A 19,909-nucleotide genomic window follows, 5' to 3' on the forward strand; every position below is an offset into this window, starting at 1 on the left:
AGTTGGTGTCACGTGTCTTCCTCAATCACTTTACCACCTTCTTTTATTTTGGTGTGTGTGTGTATGTGTGTGTGTGCTCATGTATCTGCGTGCATACTAAGGCTGGGGTCGACACCAAGTGGCTCACTCGGTCACTCTCTACTTCAGTATTTTGCAACAGGGTCTTTTTGAACTTGGAGATCCCTGATTGGTAGAGTGACCCTCTCCCATTCTCCTGCCACTTGCTGGGATTTCAGGTACACCTGGCCTGGTCTTTTGCACAGGTGTGATGATGAGAGCTCAGGAACTTCGGCATCAGCGGAGCTGTCACCCCAGACAAGTTCCAGCTTTCCATTATTTCCCAGACTGTGAGAACTTTCCTATCCCGTAGCCCAAGGATGCCAGAGTCAAGATTTGCTCACCGTTCTTTAGGCCACCCTACTCTCCGGCCTCTCACTGTCTCCTGTTCCAGCTCCCCGTGTGCAGGAGCACTGCAGGGGAGGCCAGCTACACAATGCTCACGGCTCACTGCTCTTTACTCACGGGCCTCCCAGGGCTTAAGCCTCAGAACTTCCCCCGGGTAGCTAGTGACATCACCGCATAATTAAGGTGACTGTGGTGCCTAGCTGCACATCAGACAAAGGTCCCTTGTTTTAACTTATCGTCCGTGCTCTCCTTTGCAAGACCGAGCTCCCACTGGTAATTAAGGGAGATGCTTTAACCTGGATAAATGAGAGGAGGGCTCAGGGCAAAGAGGCAGGAGAGGCAGTCCTATGTCACTTCTTAAATTGTCATAGCAATGAGGGTGCCGACAGATATTGAGGGGCAAGACTGCTCTAAGGGAAGGCGGGCTCAACACTAATCTGAAGTCTCCCTTTTATGTAACTTTCTTCCGACCTGCTAAATAGCCTTCTCGTCTCCTTTTATTTCTCAGCTGTTTCATGGATGGAGTTGCTACTGAGAGGTCGCATGCCCTGGCCTTGGTCACTTTCTATTCTTGCAGCCTTATGCTAGTAGCTGCTTGCTAGGGGATTCTGCAGCAACGCTAGAGAGGTGCAAAGCCACTTTACTAGTTAGTGGCTGCACGACCTCAGAAGTTACTGACGTCAGCTTACGCCCCCACCGACTCAGTTTCCACATCCATGAAATGACGAAATATGAGGGCAGAAAGACCTGCCTCGTCACGGTAGAGTCTTCGTCAGTCTGACTTTGTTTTCTGAGACAAGGGCTTCTCATGTCCTTCAAATTGACCTTACATTTGTGATCCATCTGCCTCTGCCCACAGAGAGCTAAGATTGCTATTGTGTGTTACAATTCCTGATGGCTGTGATCTCACAGCAAAGTCTAGCTGATCCAAAGTCCATGTTTCTGAAGAGGAAGTTGAGGTCCAGAAAAGTGAAGTCAGGTTTTGAGCTTACTGTTAGTATGTGCGGATACTGACTATGCAGAAGAGGCTGACCACTAAGGGCTAGACAATGTTGCTTACACTCAGCCGTTAAGAGCGCTGCCTGCTCTTCCACAGGTCCTGAGTTCAGTTCCCAGCAACCACATGGTGGCTCACAACCATCTGTAATGAGGTCTGGTGTCCTCTGGAGAAAAAAAAAACTTGCCATTCCACTTAATAAAGTTGTCTTTTTAGGTAAAAAGTGTTAGCTTTTAAGACAGTCACCATGTCCACTGTATTTGCCTGGCAGGTTTTTCGTTTGCTTTGCTGTTTTGTAGGGGGAGTCAGCTGACACTGGGGACTGCCATATGGGCTGACATTCTTAAGGGCCTCCTGCATTTTCCCATCATAGGCCAGGCTTTGCTCCCACAGCTGGGAACATCTGGGCTGCATCCCAGGTTAAGCTGTCTGGGAAGCAGTGACATGGGCAAGGTATTCCTCCATTGGGGAAGATGGGTGGGAGGTCTTTTGTCTCTTGGGGTGTTAGCTCTTTCCCATAACTCTCTCATACTGCATACGGCTTCACCTGCTCTCTGCAGCCTTCCCCATACACCGAGTATGAGTGACATGCACTATTTTTGCACAAGTGAAGGTCAAAGGACAACTTGCAGCCATTGGTTCTCCTCCTCTACCCTGTGGGTTCCAGGGATCAAACTCAGGTTGACAGGCTTGGCAGGGAGCACTTTTAGCTGTGAGCCGTCTCAACAGCCACCAGCTCTGTCCCTCTCAGAAAGGACATCTGTGCTTCAGGCCTATTTCTGTTCTGCCTTAGAGCCTCCACCCATAGCAGCCTGATGAAGTGGTAGATGGGAGAAGGTCAGATGCATTTTAATGGCACATGGTAACCACAGTCACCAGGATGTCTAGACCCAGTTCAGGAGCCCAGGTGACCCAGGCAGAGCAGCATGAGGTCTGGAGTGGGATGGAAACAATGACTCAGGTCTGATGAGAATGCAGGTTGCCCAGCTCAGCGGTCCTGAACATCTCAGCAAATTCCACATTTCAGACATCCTTGTATTTGGCAATTTGTATTTCGTATTTTGGACCCCTCTGGAATAATCTGCCAATTAACAAATACCAGATGCCCTTTCTTTTTCTCTTTAGTAAAACCTTCCAAAAATGTTCCCCAAACCCGTCAAGTTTCCCTAGTTTTCAATAATCACAAACAGGCCTCTCTCCATGTGTCACCGGCTACATAGTGTTGAGCAACACGCCACTGGCACTCCAAGACAGGAGCACTCAGAAACTGAACTCTTTATCACTCTCTGGCTAGAAGCTCTGGCTGAGAGTCAAGTACGTCTGCCCAGTAGATAGGCTAGCTTTTAAAACCATCTGTTGGTCCTGGGTTTCGGAGGAGGAGGTTAGGGAAGAAGAAAGGGAAGGAGAAGGGAAAGGAGGAGGAGGGGGGAGGAGGATGGGGAAGAAGAAAAGGGAAGGGGAAAGAGAAGAGGAGGGAAAGTCCGACTGGAAACCCAACAGCCCGAGTCTTCCTCCCAAATGCCAGCCTACACCATTGACAGCTTGCCTGAGTCCCTCAATGTCGCTGGCTTCAGTTCCTCTAGACAAGGAAAGTGGGAAATGAGACCATCTTTTGGTTCCAAAATTCTAAAGAATTCTAAAGAGCTTTCAAAACAGAGATGGGATCGAAAATAGTGGTTTATAGAGTAGTGACTTGCTAGCTGACTGAAACCAAACCAAAAAGTATGACACATGAGGTACTGGACAGGCAAGAATAGCAATGTTTGGTGGGCCATCTCTTCACATTTAACACCTGTGTCCTTTATTAAATTGATTTATGAAGTAAGACAACAGTCCCCCAGAGTATAAAATGCTGTTCATTTAAGTAACCATTGAAAGATCTTTTTTCACATTCAACAGGGTGATGTGGGAGTGCCCTCTATGTGCTGTGATTACCATTAATGAATAAAGAAACTGCTTTGGACTTATAGCAGGGCAAAACTTAGCTAGGTGGGGAAAACTAAAGTGAATGCTGGGAGAAAGGAGGCAGAGTCAGAGAGAAGCCAGGGAGCCACAGCCGGAGACAGAGGTGCTGAAACTTTGCTGGTAAGCCACAACCTCATGGTGATGCACAGATTAATGGAGATGGGTTATATTAAGAGTTAGCAAATAAGAAGCTAGAGCTAATGGGCCAAGTAGTGATTCAATTAATACAGTTTCTGAGTGTATTTCAGGTCTGGGCAGCCAGGACAAACAAGCGGCCTCTTTGCAACAACGAGGGGTCAGAATAGCAGCTTATTTAGCATGAAACTCTTTTGTATTCAGCAGTGTGAATCACAGTCCTTACACCCCAGTCCAAAGGAACAGGTGTTGTCATGTCCCTCGGCAGATGAAAAAACAGCTTTAGAAAGGCCTTGCCTGAGGTCACACAACTGGTGAGCGGTTGTGGTAGGATCTGAATCCAGCTGTCTGACCTCAGCATCTATTCTGTCCCCTTCACCAGCTGCATCCTAGAGAAGCGGAGAAAGGCTCTGCAATTGGCTCGGCATCTCTCCAACAACCTGGGTGTAGAAAGAGCAAAGCACAGTTGTAGATGGTCTTTGGCTGTAGAGGAGTTCTCAGGGGGACAGGCTGTGAATTATGGGTGAGCTCAGCACAGAGTCCCAAAAGAAAGGAAGGCTCGGACTTGGAGTGCTGGGCCTCCAGGTCACTGTAACACCAGGCAGCTTTTCTGAACAGATACGACTGACTGCTCCCCCAAGGTGTCCGCTTCTCTGCAGTCTCCCCATTTGGTCTTCTTCGAATCTCATGACTCGGCTTCTTTGTTGCACTTTTCTTGTCTGGGATGCCAGGATGAGTTCTGTGGAGTCATCAGATCAGTTCTCCCTTAATTCAAGTTCTTTTGGTTTCTTCTGGAGCTGTAAACAGAATTGTGCAATTCAGAAATGACCATCAGACACCAGTTTCTATTCTCAGCCTCTCCTGGGGCAAGGGAAGAATGACATCACTTGCCAAGTTGCAAATCTGTCCCGCAAGCCTAGTCTGAAACTGAGTTCTGATTCAGGCCTTTTCTTGTTTTAATTATTTGTTTATTTCTGATGGGGACTTGCTGCTCCTAGGAGGGTCCCATCTAAAAAAAAAAACTCAAAGACATCAAAAAGTTCTAACAACATAGCGTCTTGATGATTTCAGTGTAAATATGTCAGGGACACATGGTTTCTATTATTCTTGAAATAACACATGGGTTTAGAAACCAAGGGGAAAAGTGTTGGTAAAACACATTAAGGACTTGGCTAAATGTTTTTTAAAGACCAGCTCTGAAGCCCCGAGGGAGTAGCACGCAAGGAAATAAGCAGAGGCGCCTCCAGCCCTTGTTCCTCCTTTATTTGTCTGTTCCTTGGAATGAGCTGGTTGCTGTGCCGATTCCCAGCAGGTGGCTCTTTGATGGGGCTGAGGCAAGGCTCCACCTCATGGAAGGAAGCAAGCAGCAGGCAGAACTGGTTCCTTCCTGCTAGTGAGAGGGAGAGGAAGGGGTGGGGAGCAAGAGATGCTGTTCCAAGGCTCACTCCGGTGACCTACTTCCTTCAACTGGTCCACACTTCTGGAAGTTTCTGCCAGCTTCCAATATCGGGTCAAAGTATGGATTTATCCGTGATCAGTCCCTTGATGAGGTCAGCGCCTGTGATATTCCCTGGCCAAACTATAACAGAGCTCACCTTCCGCAGGACTTTCTTTGGACCTCTGTGACCCCCTGCCTCAGCTCGAGGCCTTTGTCCCCTCTCCTAGACAGTCACCAAGTCCCATCTTTCACCACGGATCAGTTTACACGGTCTATAATTTATAGAAATGGAAACATGTAGTAATTGATTAATTGGTTTTTCCTGGCTTCTTTCTCTGAGGTTTACCCTGTCATTCTAAATGCCAATAGCCATTAGTTTTCATTGTCAGAAAGCCATCCATGACGCAGACGCACTAAGATTCACTATGTGCTGCTGATGGCCGTTGGGGTTGTTCTTCACTGCCATTTCTGCTTATTTCAGGGGTGAGGCTTTCACCCAGGCCCTCATGCGTGCTGGACACACACTCGGCCACTGAGCCACATGCCCAGGCTTTTTAAGTGGTTTTTTTTTTTTTTAGAGGACTGTAAATATTATTGCTATGGGCATGTTTGTATAAATTATGCTCCTTTTATTTTCGAGTTAAGTACTTAGGGATGGAAGGACAAGTTATTATTTTTTTTTTAAGGTATACATTGGCTTTTCAAAGACTGCCCAGCTGAGTTCTAAGCTGGTGTGACATTCTCCACCACGCAGAGCGTTAGACCCAGCTGATGTTCTTCTTGCAAAGCTTGAGGACAGGTTTCCAAGTCAATCATTTTAATCTGTTGGACGGTGGTGTGTCAGGGTGGTTTTAATATATGTTTCTATCTGTCTCGTGGGTCCCCGCGGTGCCGGAAAGTCTTTTCTGTGCTTACTTGATGTTTCCAAGTCTACTTTAGTGAAGTTTATGCTCAAACCCTTTGCTCATTTCAGCTTCTCATTACTGAGTTAGAATCGCCAGGGTAACGTTGGAGAGGGCTGGTGGCAGAGGGTGTCTTTACTGGTTCCCTGCGTTAGGAGGAGCTTCTCAGGCTTTCACTGTTAATGATGTCGGTGATAGAAGGTTTTGTAGATGTCTTTTGCCAGATTAAGGCTGTTTATGCTTTCAGTTTAGGGAGAATTTTTGTTTGTTTGTTTTTAATCAGAATTTGGTGCTGGAGTCTGGCAAATGCAGACATTGGTGAGAACATTGACCAAGTGACTGGATGGGTTTTCTTTTAGAGCCTTGTAGTACGATAGTTTTCACATCGACGGGCTTTCTAATGCTGAGCCGTCCTTGCATTCTTCTCACGGTTGCTGGACTCAGTTCTGAAAGCTTTAGAGGGGATTTGACGCCGAAGCCGTGAGAACACCAACACATAGTCTTTTCTTCTGCCTTCATTGAGTTTTGATACTGTGATGCCTACTTCGCAGCCATACCTGGGAAGTTGGACCGTGAGGGCCATTAATCTGAGGACTTTATCCTAATAAAGACCTCTAGAGCCTTTATGTAGCTCCATACACACCTTGAGCATCTCATTTGCTGGTTTTTTTCTTTTAGTTAAAAATACTGGCTTTCTTTCTTCTTTAATGTTGACAATGGAAATGAGAAAAGAAGTTGAAAGTCAGACTTTTAAAAGATTAAGCGTTACCAGCAACAGTCTCTGTTATTTCTATTGTCTTTGTTTTGTGGGGAGGGAGCTTGAGCTAATCGTTTTAGTCTGTTTTTTAGCATCATGTAAATATCATCTCAATGTGCAGTATGATGAGCATGGCACAATGAATTACATACATTACACAGATTAAAGGTGGGGGGGGAATTTATCAGAAAAGGTAACAAATTTGGGAATATTGTATTTTCTCATAAGAAAGAAGGAAAGAAAGAAAGAAAAAAAGGAAGGAAGGAAGGAAGGAAGGAAGAAAGAAAGAAAGAAAGAAAGAAGTCCGACTGGGGATTTATTCCAGTGATGGAAAATTCTCCAGTCATGTACATGGCCATGTGATCGATTCCCAGCACAGCAAAAATTTCACCTGAAAGTAAAGGAGACTGTCAATAAATAACATAAACCGAAGAGTCTGGCAACAAACCCTAAATAAGTAGGAACTCTATGTACTGGTTTGTTTTTTCCCCTGAATTTGGAGAGGCTCTATGCTACCATGTGTGACTGAGCCTCCGAGGCATATTCTGTGATCCGCTTTGTTTGCTGTCTGCTTGTTTGTCTTTGCACATTCAAGCTTGATTAAAAAGGAGAGAGGGGAGGCCCTCTATTGCCAGCTTAGCCCTATAAATATTTGCACAGTGTTTATGACAGATGCTTTCCTGTTATGAAGGAATCTGACCTTCATTAAAAATCTGGGACTTTTTAAATGTCTTGCCAAGACATCAGAAGCAACAGCATGGGCGGCCAGTGATATTCCTGTATTTAAAGGGGCAAACTCTTATTGAACCAACCAGTAATTATTACAATGGCCATGATTAGTTGGGAAAGTAGTCCGAGGGCAGAAAATCAGAGCAGTTTCCCTTTTCTTCGTCTAATCACTCTTGGATGCCAGCGTGCTACAAGATGGACAGACCACTTAATACTGTTACTTCATGAGCCTGCAATATGGTTTTCGTTAAATCCAGCGGAGTGTTCTTCCTGGTGTTTGGAACACCAATTAAACGGCATACGAATGACCCTAAGTCTCAAGCTGATGTATTCCTCGCAACCTATTGTTCATTGTCCAGATAGTGTGAATGAGTGGTACAATCTGCACTGCAGACTGAATGTCCTTTGTCCAAAACGCTTCCAGCACCAGTTGCTCAGATTAGAAGAGGATATTGCCACAGACTTCAACAACAGAACATCACCATTCTAAGAATCGTAACCTGAGATGTTCCATAATTTAGTGCATTAGCATTGACATTGCTAATTACAGATGCTCAGATTGCTAATGCTAGGCCAAGATGGGTTTGAGAACTTTCTCAACAGCCCACACCCGCTCCTCAGATCAAGCCTACTCTGGTTTCCTCTGAAGCACTAACTCCTTTCACGCAGGGTGTAGGGCTTAGCTCTAGACAGTCAGTTGGCTTGCGTGTTGTCTCCTTAGGGTTACTGTGATTTGGACTTACTGTGACTTCCACGTGTGGAGGTGAAGACAAGAGTGTAGTAGGGTTAGCGAGGAGGGTGGGGGTGGGGCAAGGGTGGAAGAGGAGGTGAGGTGTAGGAGGAGCATGAAGGTGGGTGAAGGGCTGAGGTCTATGAGTGCCCTAGTTTGGGATTCCTGGAGCTCGCCATGTGTCAGCGGTAGGAAGTGTACCCTTGTGCCTGTGCAGCAAGCTGTCGGCTCAGACAAAGGACTTGCCTGGTGGCACATGTTGCTCCCTTACCACAGAGCTCTGGGATCTTTGTTCAGTTCTGAGAATTGTGTGGGAGTGATGTCCAAATCAGGATGCCAATTTACTGTTTTATATTACAAAGATGTGGAAGTATTTGAAATATGTGCAGTCTTCCATGGAAAATCAAGAGGAGGAGAAGAAATGAATGGCGAGGAAGAGCGGAGAAGAACCACGGACCCGGTTGTCTCTCAAAAGTGTTAGCTTACAAGTCTGGGCATTCACATGCCCCTCTTCTGAACGGTATGGACCAGCATGCTGTGTTTCTTCCCAAGAGCTCCCAGTTTCCATTTCCCCAGAAGTCAGGAATGCTTTGCTGTCATATTCTTTCCTCAGAGCATGGATAAATTTTCTTGGTTGCAGTTAAACTCTGTTGCTTTTGAACTCAACCTATCAAAAGACTGTGACCACATCTGTCACCATCTCTCATGTGCAGACCTGAACTTTCACCCAAGGAAAGGATTTGATATCATTTCAGTTTTCCTGCAATCTGGGGACTATTAAAATGCCAAATGACAAAGAAATTAACATAAGCCATTTAGTATAGAGACAGCCTATAATCCTCCATTGCTCATATCTGCACATCATTTCTTTAAAAGTCATTAATTAATGAATATTCAAAGTTGGTGCAAAGGCTGAAGATCCTGAAGACGACAGACATGTGCCCAAGAAAGCTAGAGAAACTTAGACACATCTGCACAAGAACACAGGTCCTGTCGTTATCAAAACAGAGCCTGTTACTGACGACTACAGTCTCTGGAGTATCTACCAGAAAGAGGAAAAACGCAGCTGTCGTAAGCAACAGTGAGTCTCCCCCACCTTTCGCACCAGTGTGAACATAGCTGGAAAATTAATGCTGAGCAAGCAAAGTAGATTATGGACGACATGCACGGCACGCGACTTAGAAAAAAACTTCTCAGAAAAGTACTATGATGCACTTGTGGAAAGATGCATATGTAGCTAAATACACACACAAACATGTGTGAAACACATACCCAATCATTTCTCAGGAGTCTGGAAATTAAATGAAGAGATTGGGTTGTCGGGGGATCTAAAGAGGGCAATTTGCCTTTATCTGTAGAGTCTGATCTCTTTAGAAAGTCTGCTGAACTACATGGGATATTAATAAATTATGTAAATCTAATTGGTAGATGCTTGACTTTTGTGTTAGATTTTCTGTCTTATCTGCATTTTAACATTTCATAATAAAAATTTAGAAACAAAAATCTAACTATATTTCTTGAACTTCTGTTAAGAAAGAAGTGCAACTACAGAAAACTATACAATGTCTGATGTAATCTATAAGAATGCAAACAAATACAGAAGTGCACATGCATGATACCTAAGAAATCGCAACAACAGAGGACACACAGCAAATCGCTTGCACATAGCTGTCAAGAAGGTAGGTAAATGGGTATCTTATTTTTCTTAATTTTATTCTTTTCCAATTTTACAAAATATACACGATTCACATATCCTTAGTTTAAAAATCAAAAGACAAATCTATGCTCCTTCTAAGAATCATGTGATACTGTTTCTCTTGTATTCATATTCTGTAGCCCCTGGATCTAGAACTTTCTGGTGTCTCTCTGGAGAATTCCAGGCGCTTACTAAACCATGTTTCTCTATAGGTCACACAGGTCTGTGTTTCTCACCCCTGTGAGTCCAAAGCAAAGCCCAAGGATCCTTGTCTCACTGGCTCCTGCTGTCAGGTCAGCAGGGGATGCGTGGAAAGACAGTCCAACCATGGAGAACCAAAGCATAGGTTCTCCTTGGCTGAACGTAATGCTCTAACAGAATATGAAGCGTTTGAACATCCACAGGGAGTGTGGGTCTACAAGCACTCAGCTCCCTTTTCCCCTCTTCCTAATTCCTACACCCTCAGGTTGACTGGCTCACCCATTCACCTGGGGAGACCCCAGTTGTGGAAATTCTATTGACAGTCAATCCTATTGAGGTGGCCTGGCCCAATGGGTGTGGTCTTCTCTGGGGCTGTTTATTTGACCTGAATAGGCGAAGGACTGTCTCTTGGGTGTAGACTAGCTGGTAGCGGCCACAGGAGCACACGTGGCTGGTGGCTTGGTTCTTATCCCTTTTGAAACAAGCATCGGTGATGGCGGAGACGGCGATGCGGAATCTGGATAATCGGTGGCAGCATCTTCATTCTGTGTTGCGAGTGTACTTTATTGATTGGCAGCTGTTAATGATTCTGATTGATCACAGACTTCCCTCTCTCTTTACCCAATATTTTCTTGTACCTCTGGCTTCTATGGCAGAGATGCTGTGGGCCTGTAACCCTGACATTATCATTCTAAGAAACATGGTTCTGTCCTGAGCACAAGCCAACCGACGGTCATGTGCCAGCCCTGAGGACAGAGAACGTCGTAGCCCAACATTCAGTCTCTCCTGTGAGGCCATGAAGTGGTTTTAAGTCTCATCTGTCAGATTGCTAACAAAATCATCTCTTCATGAAATTTATCCTTTTGTGCTTTGACAAGAAATCCAGATCTCAGTGCGGGCATTCAGTGACTCACTTGAATTTGTTCAGCAGTTAGGCAAAGTTGGATGCAGCTTCCTTCCATGGCCATTGCCGACTAATTCTACCGCGTGGGCAAGGATCTAATCTGGAATCCAATGTTCTCTGCTGTAGCCTCAGCGAGGAGCTATTACTGCTTTTCTGGACTTTGTAGAAATGCTGGCATCATGAGCAGGAGGCACACAGTATGGTTAGGGATATTGCATCAATGGTTGTTTCTCTACAAGTTTCAGACAAGGGGGCTTCTAATTGCCCCACAGGCAGAAGTCCTGTCTCCCGTCACTTTGGTGTGTGTGTCATCTGTTCACATGTAGGAAGCATTAGAGTAGTTGTCCTCAAAACCTGCCAACTGTGGTCCTCTCTTTAGGAGACAGAATTTGTCATGGTCAACAGTTCCATGACCATGTGACAGAAGACCCAGACTTCTGCTCAGTGTCAGAAGGAGACATTGTGGGCTTAAAGGCTACCAGCGTGGACAGGAATGTCACCCGAAGAACAATTTTTTCTTCTGGGTGCATGCGAGAGGATGAAAAGAATGAAATAGGGGGATAAAAAATAATAATAAAAAAGAATGAAAGAGAAAAGGCAGAAAGGGACATTGAGAAGTCTTTGAAGGTCCTCAGCAGCAAATCCTGTAATTTCTGGGTTAGGGTGGGAGTGTCTTTCACTCTTACGGGACACGAGATGCTTTGTGCACTTTGTGCCTCAGCTGTGCACCCAGCAGCACAAGGGCTCTGCAGATGCAGCTCAGACTGACCCTGCCCCCAGAGGCATGCTGGGAAAGCCACTGCCAGATGGCTGACTTTTATAGATTAGGAGAGCTTTAAAATGGGTTGGGGAGGGGGTGGAAATGTGAGAACTATGGGAATATGAAAAGTTTCAGGTTTTTATTGAAAGTTCAAAATAGCCACTATCTACTTTTATCTTAAGAAAAAGCAAGAAAGTGAAGTAAGGAGACATTCTTGGAATAACAGAAGATCCTTCACAGAGAGTTGAAGGATCAGTGTTAGCCTTACAAGTCTTACGTGTTCTTTCCATCCATCTATCCATTCATCCATTCTTCCTTCCTTCCATGCACATATCATCTGTCCATCATCATTTTAGCCATATATTCATCTATCACCTCATCTTGTCCATCCATCATTTCACAGAAAATTATTTTATCCATCCATCCATTATCTGCTTATCCATATATTTATCATCTATCCATCCATTCATCCATGCACATATCATCCATCTATTATCATTTAATCCATCTCCTCATCTATTATCTCATCCATCTATCATCCATCCATCCATCATCCATCCATCCATCCATCCATCCATCATCCACCCATCCATCCATCATCCATCCATCATCCATCCATCCATCTATCATCCATCCATCCATCATCCATCCATCCATCCATCCATCCATCTATCATCCATCCATCCATCATCCATCCATCCATCTATCATCCATCCATCCATCTATCCATCCATCCATCTATCATCCATCCATCCATCATCCATCCATCCATCCATCCATCCATCTATCATCCATCCATCATCCATCCATCATCCATCCATCCATCCATCCATCCATCTATCACCCATCATCCATCCATTATCCATCAATCAATCCATTTATCATCTACTCATTTATCCATACATGAACGTTCCAGCTGTCAAGTTATCTCGTTACTGAACACATACCTAAATGCTTGTCTGTATTATTTTTTCTCATTTCTGTGGAAATTTTCATTTTAATCTAGGACCCATTCTCTTTGGAATTGTGTCTTAGAGGTTGTTTGTTATCACAGCTTTGGTTTAATAATGACTATGGTAAAACACTAAAATCAGGTGACAAGTCTCTTTCTGTCACCCAGCCAATGATCTACCATTTACCACCTCACCCTACCAAGATTTACTACCAAGTGGCCCAAGCAGATGCATTTGGCCATGGGGTGCAAGTTCTTTCTTTCATCCTCCAAAGTTGAAGGTTTTTGTTTCAGGTACTCTCCAGTGTATTTGCATCCTCCTGCCTATCTCCATGAATCTCACTCCCTTTCCTGCTGTGAACTCCACCAGGGCTCATGCTAAGTATGGCTATCACTGTATTCTTGGTGCCCCGCCCTGGGCTGTGAGAGCCACAGTCAATTCTCTCTTTTAAAAGGTGTTCTTGCTGTGCACACATGTGAGGCTGCAATGCGAATCTGCATGATGCTCTTGACCTCTTTGCTGAGGGCAAGCATAGCGGCAGGCTGTTCTACATCCTCCCCTTCAGCCATCACACTTCCATCAGCTCCCTGGACCTCGTCCTTCTTAACCAACGTGTGTGCCCTTTGATCGGATCTCCCCCTCTCACCCACCGCATCCTGCCAGCTACTGGTTGTTCTCTACGTGTATGGATTGGCATAGACAAAGATTCCACAGGTAAATCGGTGATTTTCTTTCTGTGTCCAGCTATTTCCACTTGGCACTCGTGCTGGTCCAAGATCTTAAGCTCTTGTTTTCTTTCATCCCTGTGAGGGCCCACAGAGCCGTGAACCTGTTCCACCTTGACTGGAGGTCAGAGAGTTTGAGCTGATTTGTGCTCTCTCAAAGTTGTTGACAACAGGTGTGCCTACAAACGAGAGATTCTGACCTAGGGTGTGGTTGATTTGTATTTTGGATATAGAGGTGGATTCACTCCACCTGGACCAAGGGTCGGATGATTCATGTCTATTCCTTGTATCATATTAATGAAGTCTGTTACCCCCCGCCCCCCCTGGAGTGAAGTATATAAACGTATGGAAGAACAGACAAGGCGGACCCAGTAGTTACTGAATGTCCCTCCCAACACTGTTCTATGTTTCTCTCTCTTATTTCTGCTGTATCTCTATTCATTTTGCCTAAAAATTCTAATCTTCACACTCTTACCCTGGAACATACAAGTTTTGTTGAAGCTGGCTTTCAACACGCCCCCTCTTAATAAACACATATTTGCACATATACACGCACACTGTAGAATATTAGTTAAAGAACATACAAATGTATAAGATACTGTGTGTGTCTGTGTGTGTGTTGTGGAATATTAATTTAAGATGTGTTACATCTGTTTATGTGCAGAACATTTGTTTAATGATACAAAGGTATGCTGCATTCTTTTATGTTGCATTTGTTTAATTCTGGGAAGCTGTGCTACTTTGCCTGTTTAAGACACCTGTTTGTTCTAGTAAAGAGCTGAATGGCCAATAGGTAGGCAGGAGAAAAGACAGGTGGGACTGGCAGGCAGAGAGAATAAATAGGAGGAGAAATCTTGGGAGAGAGGATTGAGGAGCAAGAGAAGGAGGAAGACTACAGTGGCCAGCCACCTAGCTACACAGCAAGCCATGGAGTAAGAAGTAAAGAAAGATATGCGGAAATAGAGAAAAGTAAAAGCCCAGAGGCAAAAGGTAGATGCAATAATTTAAGAAACGCTAGCTAGGGTCTCTTGATGCAACAAGGCAAGTGGGAGCACCTGGAGCGTGAGCTCTGAACGAGACTCCACGGGCTGTAAGAAAATGGCAGACAAGCCGGGGAAATCGCCAGCTTCGATAAGGCCAAGCTGAAGAAGACCGAGACGCAGGAGAAGAACACCCTGCCGACCAAAGAGACCATTGAACAGGAAAAGAGGAGTGAAATTTCCTAAAAGCCTAGACTGGAGGATTACCCCACCCCACCCCGTCATCTCCGAGACCCCCTCGTGATGTGGAGGAAGAGCCACCTACAAGATGGACGCGAGCCACAAGCTGCACTGTGAACCCGGGCACTCCGCGCCCATGCCACCGGTCCGCGGGTCTCTGAAGGGGGACCCCCCACTAATCGGACTGCCAAATTTCACCGGTTTGCCCTGGGATATTATAGAAAATTATTTGTATGATTGATGAAAATAAAACACCTCGTGGCAAAAGGAAAAAAAAGAAAAGAAAAGAAATGCTAGCTAGAAATAAGCCAAGCCAAGGCTGGGCACTCATAAGAGAGAAAAAGTCTCTGTGTGTAATTAATTTGGGAGCTGGACTGTGCCCCCCCCCTCAAAGAGTAAAGAGTAAAAGATAAGCAACAACATTTTGGCGTCCCATGTTGGGTACCAAATGTTGATTTTTATTTAATTCAGTGACTGTTACGTCACTGCTGCTGTAAGTCACAATTGCATCTCGGCTACCAGTAGCCGTTCAGTTCCCCCATGCTGAACCTGAATTGGCTCTTACAGGGCCACTAAAGGGAGCTTTATCTAGATTGTATCCCTCTATAGAACTCAGAATGCAAAGGTTGAGGTAAAATTCTGCCCACTCAGAGAAGCTGACTAGCAAGCAGCTCACCTTCTCTCCTAGCTTGCGTCTCCCTCAGATAGCATGTCCTTCTGCTCAGCCCCACTGAAGAACCCTAGGTTCACCTGGTTCCTCCCTACCACTGCCTGTCAGCTAGCTGCTGACTCAGCCTCCTGAGCCTAGGCTAATGTTATTTCATCAAACAAATATAACACATTTGCATCATTAAACAAATATTCTACAGCATAAACTAAGGTAACACAAATTAATATTTTGCAACATACACATGTACATGGACACACATCAGACACACAGACACACACACACACCTCACACTTCTGTATATTCTGTGAAGGCCTTGACTGGGCTGAGCTTGTGGTTTGGACTCGATGTCCCCTAAAGGCCAGTGACTCCGGCAGCAGTCACAGCTCCACTCATGATGGCGCACCAGTGAGGGGCTTAGGTCTATGGAAGGACATTATGTCATCAGGGCTTGTCCTTGAAGAAGGTACTGGGGTCTTCTGCTTCTCGACTGTCACAACGTAAGCAGCTTTCACCTCCGTTTTGCAATGATTTCTGTCTCACCAGACTCCAGAACAATGGAGTCACGTGACTGTACTGAAATCTCTAAAGCTGGGAGCCAAATTGACCTTTCCCCTCCCTCCTCGTAAGCTGACTTTCTCGGGCTCTCTGTCACAGTGACTGAAAGCTGGCTGAAACAGTGACAATGGGCCTGTGAGCTGGAGCCCAGCTGTCCTCATGATGTGCTGATCCCTCTTCCCATCTGTGTGTGCTCATAAGAGGGTCTGTTGTGCCATGGGCCTTGGCTCTGCATTTAAATAGATTAGGAGCCGCCATACTGTTTTCCACAATGAATGCTTTCATAGGGATTTAAGCCACGCTGTAATAATAATTTAATCAACATATAAATCCAAAAGAATTCAAATGCACGTTTGGTAGTGAAGAGAAGCGATAGCTGGTGGTTCCTGTGATGAGATTGGCTCAGTCTTTTGGGCGGGCTCCTAACCTTTATGTGCATATGAAAAAAAAACGTTTTCTCTCATCCTAATCCCCAAAGACACCAACAGAGGATGGTCTGGAGACCAGACATGGGGCCCACTGCTCTGGGGGGCAGAGGGGTGCAAGGCATTTACTGTGCAACTGACACAGGACCACATTTGCTCAGGTTCTTTGAGGGCCAAGAGCTGAAAGCAGCCGAGGTGGCCCAAGTGAGAAGATGCTTGCTTCTCAAAGGTATCTGGAGGCTGTCAGCCCTGGAGAATGGACCTTGTGCCTTCCTGAAGTGAGTTTCCACCAGCAGGACTCAGATCAAGGTCTCCAGGTGGCTTCAGAGCCCAGGCTGGACTCGTAATTGTCTTAGGGAATTCCACTGACAGCAGGGATTCAGGAATAAATGTCATGCAGTAGAAACCAGGTCTCCACCTTTGACGTGGGGAGCAAGAGCACAGAGAGAGCAGAGAGAGCGAGCGAGGGGTCGGGGCAAGAGACCATGGACTTGCATGAAGCTATATGTACTTTGGAACTGAGACCCTTCCTGCAAAACATCCCACAGTTAGATGACTCTGTCCAGCTCCGCTGTCCATACACGTCAGCCCATTTTCCGTCACATAGCAGAGATAAGAAAGGTATGTGGCAGTCCCAATGAAGAAAGTCAAGAAACAGTACCACATCAAGAAGGAAAAAACCTAAAATCTAAGGGGAAAGTGCGGCGTGAAACTAGAAAGGCAAACTTGCCTATGATCCTGTTTCCCCATCTGAGCCCAGATGATAAAAAGTGTAATAAATTCATTCACGTACACCCACTTTAAATATCAGAGCCGATCGGCAGCTCCACTGATGTACGGCCAGACTTTGAAGTCTATCTGAGTTCCCTGGAATTCGCCCAGCCACTTTGCAGACCATGTAATACATTGCAGATCTGTCCACGTTATGCATTCCAGATGGCCACTGTCACTCTCGTGCCTTTCCCTCTCCGTTAGGTTACTGGGGTAATTGGGAAATAAAGATGGCATGCTGCAAAGTGAGCAGTGACATACTGTGACTGCCCTGCATTGCTTCTCGGGCACCAGGATCTGAAAAGGGTTAACGTGCCCCATGGGTGGAAGTGGTAGGGGAAGAGGAAGGAGGGAATGGCTTCCAGGGTTCAGCTTAGAGCTTGCTATACCAGGAGGCTCCAGCATGCAGGAGAGCCCAGATTGCCTCCCTTCTGGAGAAGCACAGCAGAATTCCTAGCTCCCCTTCTCTGTACTCTCTTAAGGCCGGCAGGCCGTTCCCTTGACCCAATGATTGAGCCTCAGAATCTGGATAATTCTGTGCGAAGGGAGCACTGGGGATCTCCATAGCTGGGTTAGGGGCAAAACCCTGCTTCCATGTCAGAACGGACCTCCTCCTGACCTGTAAGGATAGTAGTAGAGGAAGATGAAGATGTGGGGACATGCTCGCTAAATTAAATTTGTCTACTTGTTTATTTAATTTGAGAAAAAGTCTCACGTAGCCCCCACTGGGGTAAAACTTGCTAGGTAGCTGAGGATGGCCTTGAACTTCTCTTCTTGCCTCTGCCTCCTGAGTGTGAGGTCTGAGTGCCCCTTCAGCCTGTGTATGCAGTGCTGGGGATCAAACTTGGGGCTTCGTGCATTCCATCAATTGAGCTATATCCTTCCCAACCCTGGGCTTGCTTGATTTAATTCAGCATGAAGGTCTGCCAAGTGTCTGTTGACCTTCATGTTTGTGGTGATTGGACTCTCCAGTTCCCCACACAAAGGCAACATATGTGGTTAATATGCAGAAGGCATTTGGTCACCAAAGGGACTGTTTCCTGCTCCTACCCTCCCTGAGCCTGGTCCAGCTTGCCTGACCAAGTTATATGGTGGCCTGTGTCTGTGACTGAGGCTGCCTTTGAGGTAGTTCAGCGTTTGATTCAGATTTATGAACGAAGTGAAATAATAGTCCATAACCTCTTTTAGCCAAAATAATGTCAGGGCTGCCTGAAGTAAACCTCCTCTGCTAATGTTCTATGTAGTCTTTTTTAAAGGTTTATCTGTTTTATGTGTGCGTGTTCTCGCACCCACTGAAGGCATCAGGCCCCTGAAACTGCAGTTACAGGTGCTTACAAACAATCCAACCTGGGGCCTCTGGAAGAGCCTCAGTTCTATGTTTTGTTTGGAGACAAGGTCTCCCTGTGTAGCACTGACTAGACTTGAACTCATGACCATCCTGAGGGCTGTGGCACCACACTTAAGTGAGAGAGAGTGTGTATATGTGAGATGTGGGTGCATGTGCATATCTACATGTGTTTACATGTGTGTAGAGCTCGGAGGACCACATCCAGTGCAACGTTTAGATGCTGCCTTGCCTACCTTATTTAAAAAAAAAAAAAGTTGAAGCAGAGTCTCCCTCTAGCTGGGCACTTACCTGATAGGCTGGGCTGATTGTCCAGAGAGCCCCCAGGGTCTCCATGATTTGCCTCCCCAGTACTAAGATTTTAAGACTGCCACATCACCTAGCTTTTTCTTTTCTTTTCTTTTCTTTTCTTTTCTTTTCTTTTCAATGTGGGACAAACACAGGTCCTTATGCTGCAAGTCAAATGCTCTATCACTGAGCTATAGATACCTCAGCCCAATGCTTGAAGGCTGTTGCTTTTCTAGATATAATGACTTTGGATTGTCACTGCAGAGGCCACGCTTAGTCCCTAATAGGCATCCAGGTCATCCACAAATCTTGTTGAAAGGTGAGTATAGAACCTGGGTCCCCAGAAAATCTAAATGAACAGTTGTCAGGGACATTCTGAAGGATTTTACATCTGCAAGGACATAGACAGGGGTAAAAAGAAGCTCACACCGGTGCAGACATTAATTGTGAAGCTCACACCAGTGCAGACATTAATTGTGAAGCTCACACCAGTGCAGACATTAATTGTGAAGCTCACACCAGTGCAGACATTAACTGTGACTATTCCTCATGTTCTCTTCTCAAATTCTCAGTAAATCTGCAACTCTTTCAGGGTGTGGGAGTGGTAGTGAAGACACCCTCTTCTACTCATCTGCAGCTTCTGGAGAGGAAAAATACATTTATTTTTCCAAGACAGCGACCAGCTACTGCAGACGTCTGGCAACTTCTCCCAGCCACCCGCATTTTCCGGCCAGAGTGGCGAGGGAATCCACACACATGGCCCAGTGCTCTTCCAGGAGGTGGGAAGCTAGCAGCGTCTTCTCCCCCGGGAGCCACAGTTTGCGTTTCACAGACGCAAAAAGCTCCCGGGTTGGGACAGGGTGACTGGAATTGTGTGCTTAGGGCCAAACTCCCAAATACTCAGGCTTGCAAAGCAGAGGAAAACAAGAGCAGCGTGCGCATCTGTGCCGGTGCCTCCTTGGAGACGAGGGCCCACAAACCTCACGCAGAAACGGATGTTTCGTTCTCAGGGACATCAGCCCTGTTTGTTCCCAATGAGCAGCCAGGGCAGGGCTGCTCCCTGTCATGGGAAACACAAGCTCTTGTCAATATTCCCTGGCTTCTTCTTTCCAATTGTAACGATAGTACATGCTCACTTTAAAGAGTTGGAAGAAAGGGTGAGCGGAGGCTACTTCTCAGTGACAACAGATGTCAGTATTTTAGACGGTTGCCTCCCACGCTTTATTTTTTCCCAGTCAGAGGTGGTGCTGAGCAATGTTCCGTGGTCTGCTGTTGGGTTGTCAGACGCTTACTTGCTGTGTTTCGAGCATTTATCTGTATTATTAAATACTTAAGCAT

General features: G+C 45.7%; 1 protein-coding gene across 1 annotated transcript; it reads left to right on the forward strand.

The window, feature by feature from the left end:
* Window positions 1-10,448: 10,448 nt before the first annotated feature.
* On the forward strand, window positions 10,449-14,778 carry LOC121443895 (thymosin beta-10-like). Its single transcript, XM_041645647.1, has 2 exons — window positions 10,449-10,513; window positions 14,403-14,778. Exons 1-2 carry the CDS (start codon window positions 10,449-10,451, stop codon window positions 14,521-14,523), a joined length of 186 nt encoding a protein of 61 aa, XP_041501581.1. The 3' UTR covers window positions 14,524-14,778.
* The last annotated feature ends 5,131 nt before the right edge of the window (window positions 14,779-19,909 follow it).

The sequence above is a fragment of the Microtus oregoni genome, unplaced genomic scaffold, assembly GCF_018167655.1.
Source record: "Microtus oregoni isolate MIOR12 unplaced genomic scaffold, Mior012 000114F_ref0000099, whole genome shotgun sequence".
Taxonomy (NCBI): domain Eukaryota; kingdom Metazoa; phylum Chordata; class Mammalia; order Rodentia; family Cricetidae; genus Microtus; species Microtus oregoni.

Excerpts from the sequence above, each read along its gene's own strand:
- LOC121443895 (XM_041645647.1), top strand. The coding sequence starts at position 10,449 with ATGGCGGAGACGGCGATGCGGAATCTGGATAATCGGTGGCAGCATCTT. Across the intron at positions 10,514-14,402 it reads CTTCATTCTGTGTTGCGAGT|ACAAGCCGGGGAAATCGCCA; the intron begins GTACTTTATTGA and ends AGAAAATGGCAG.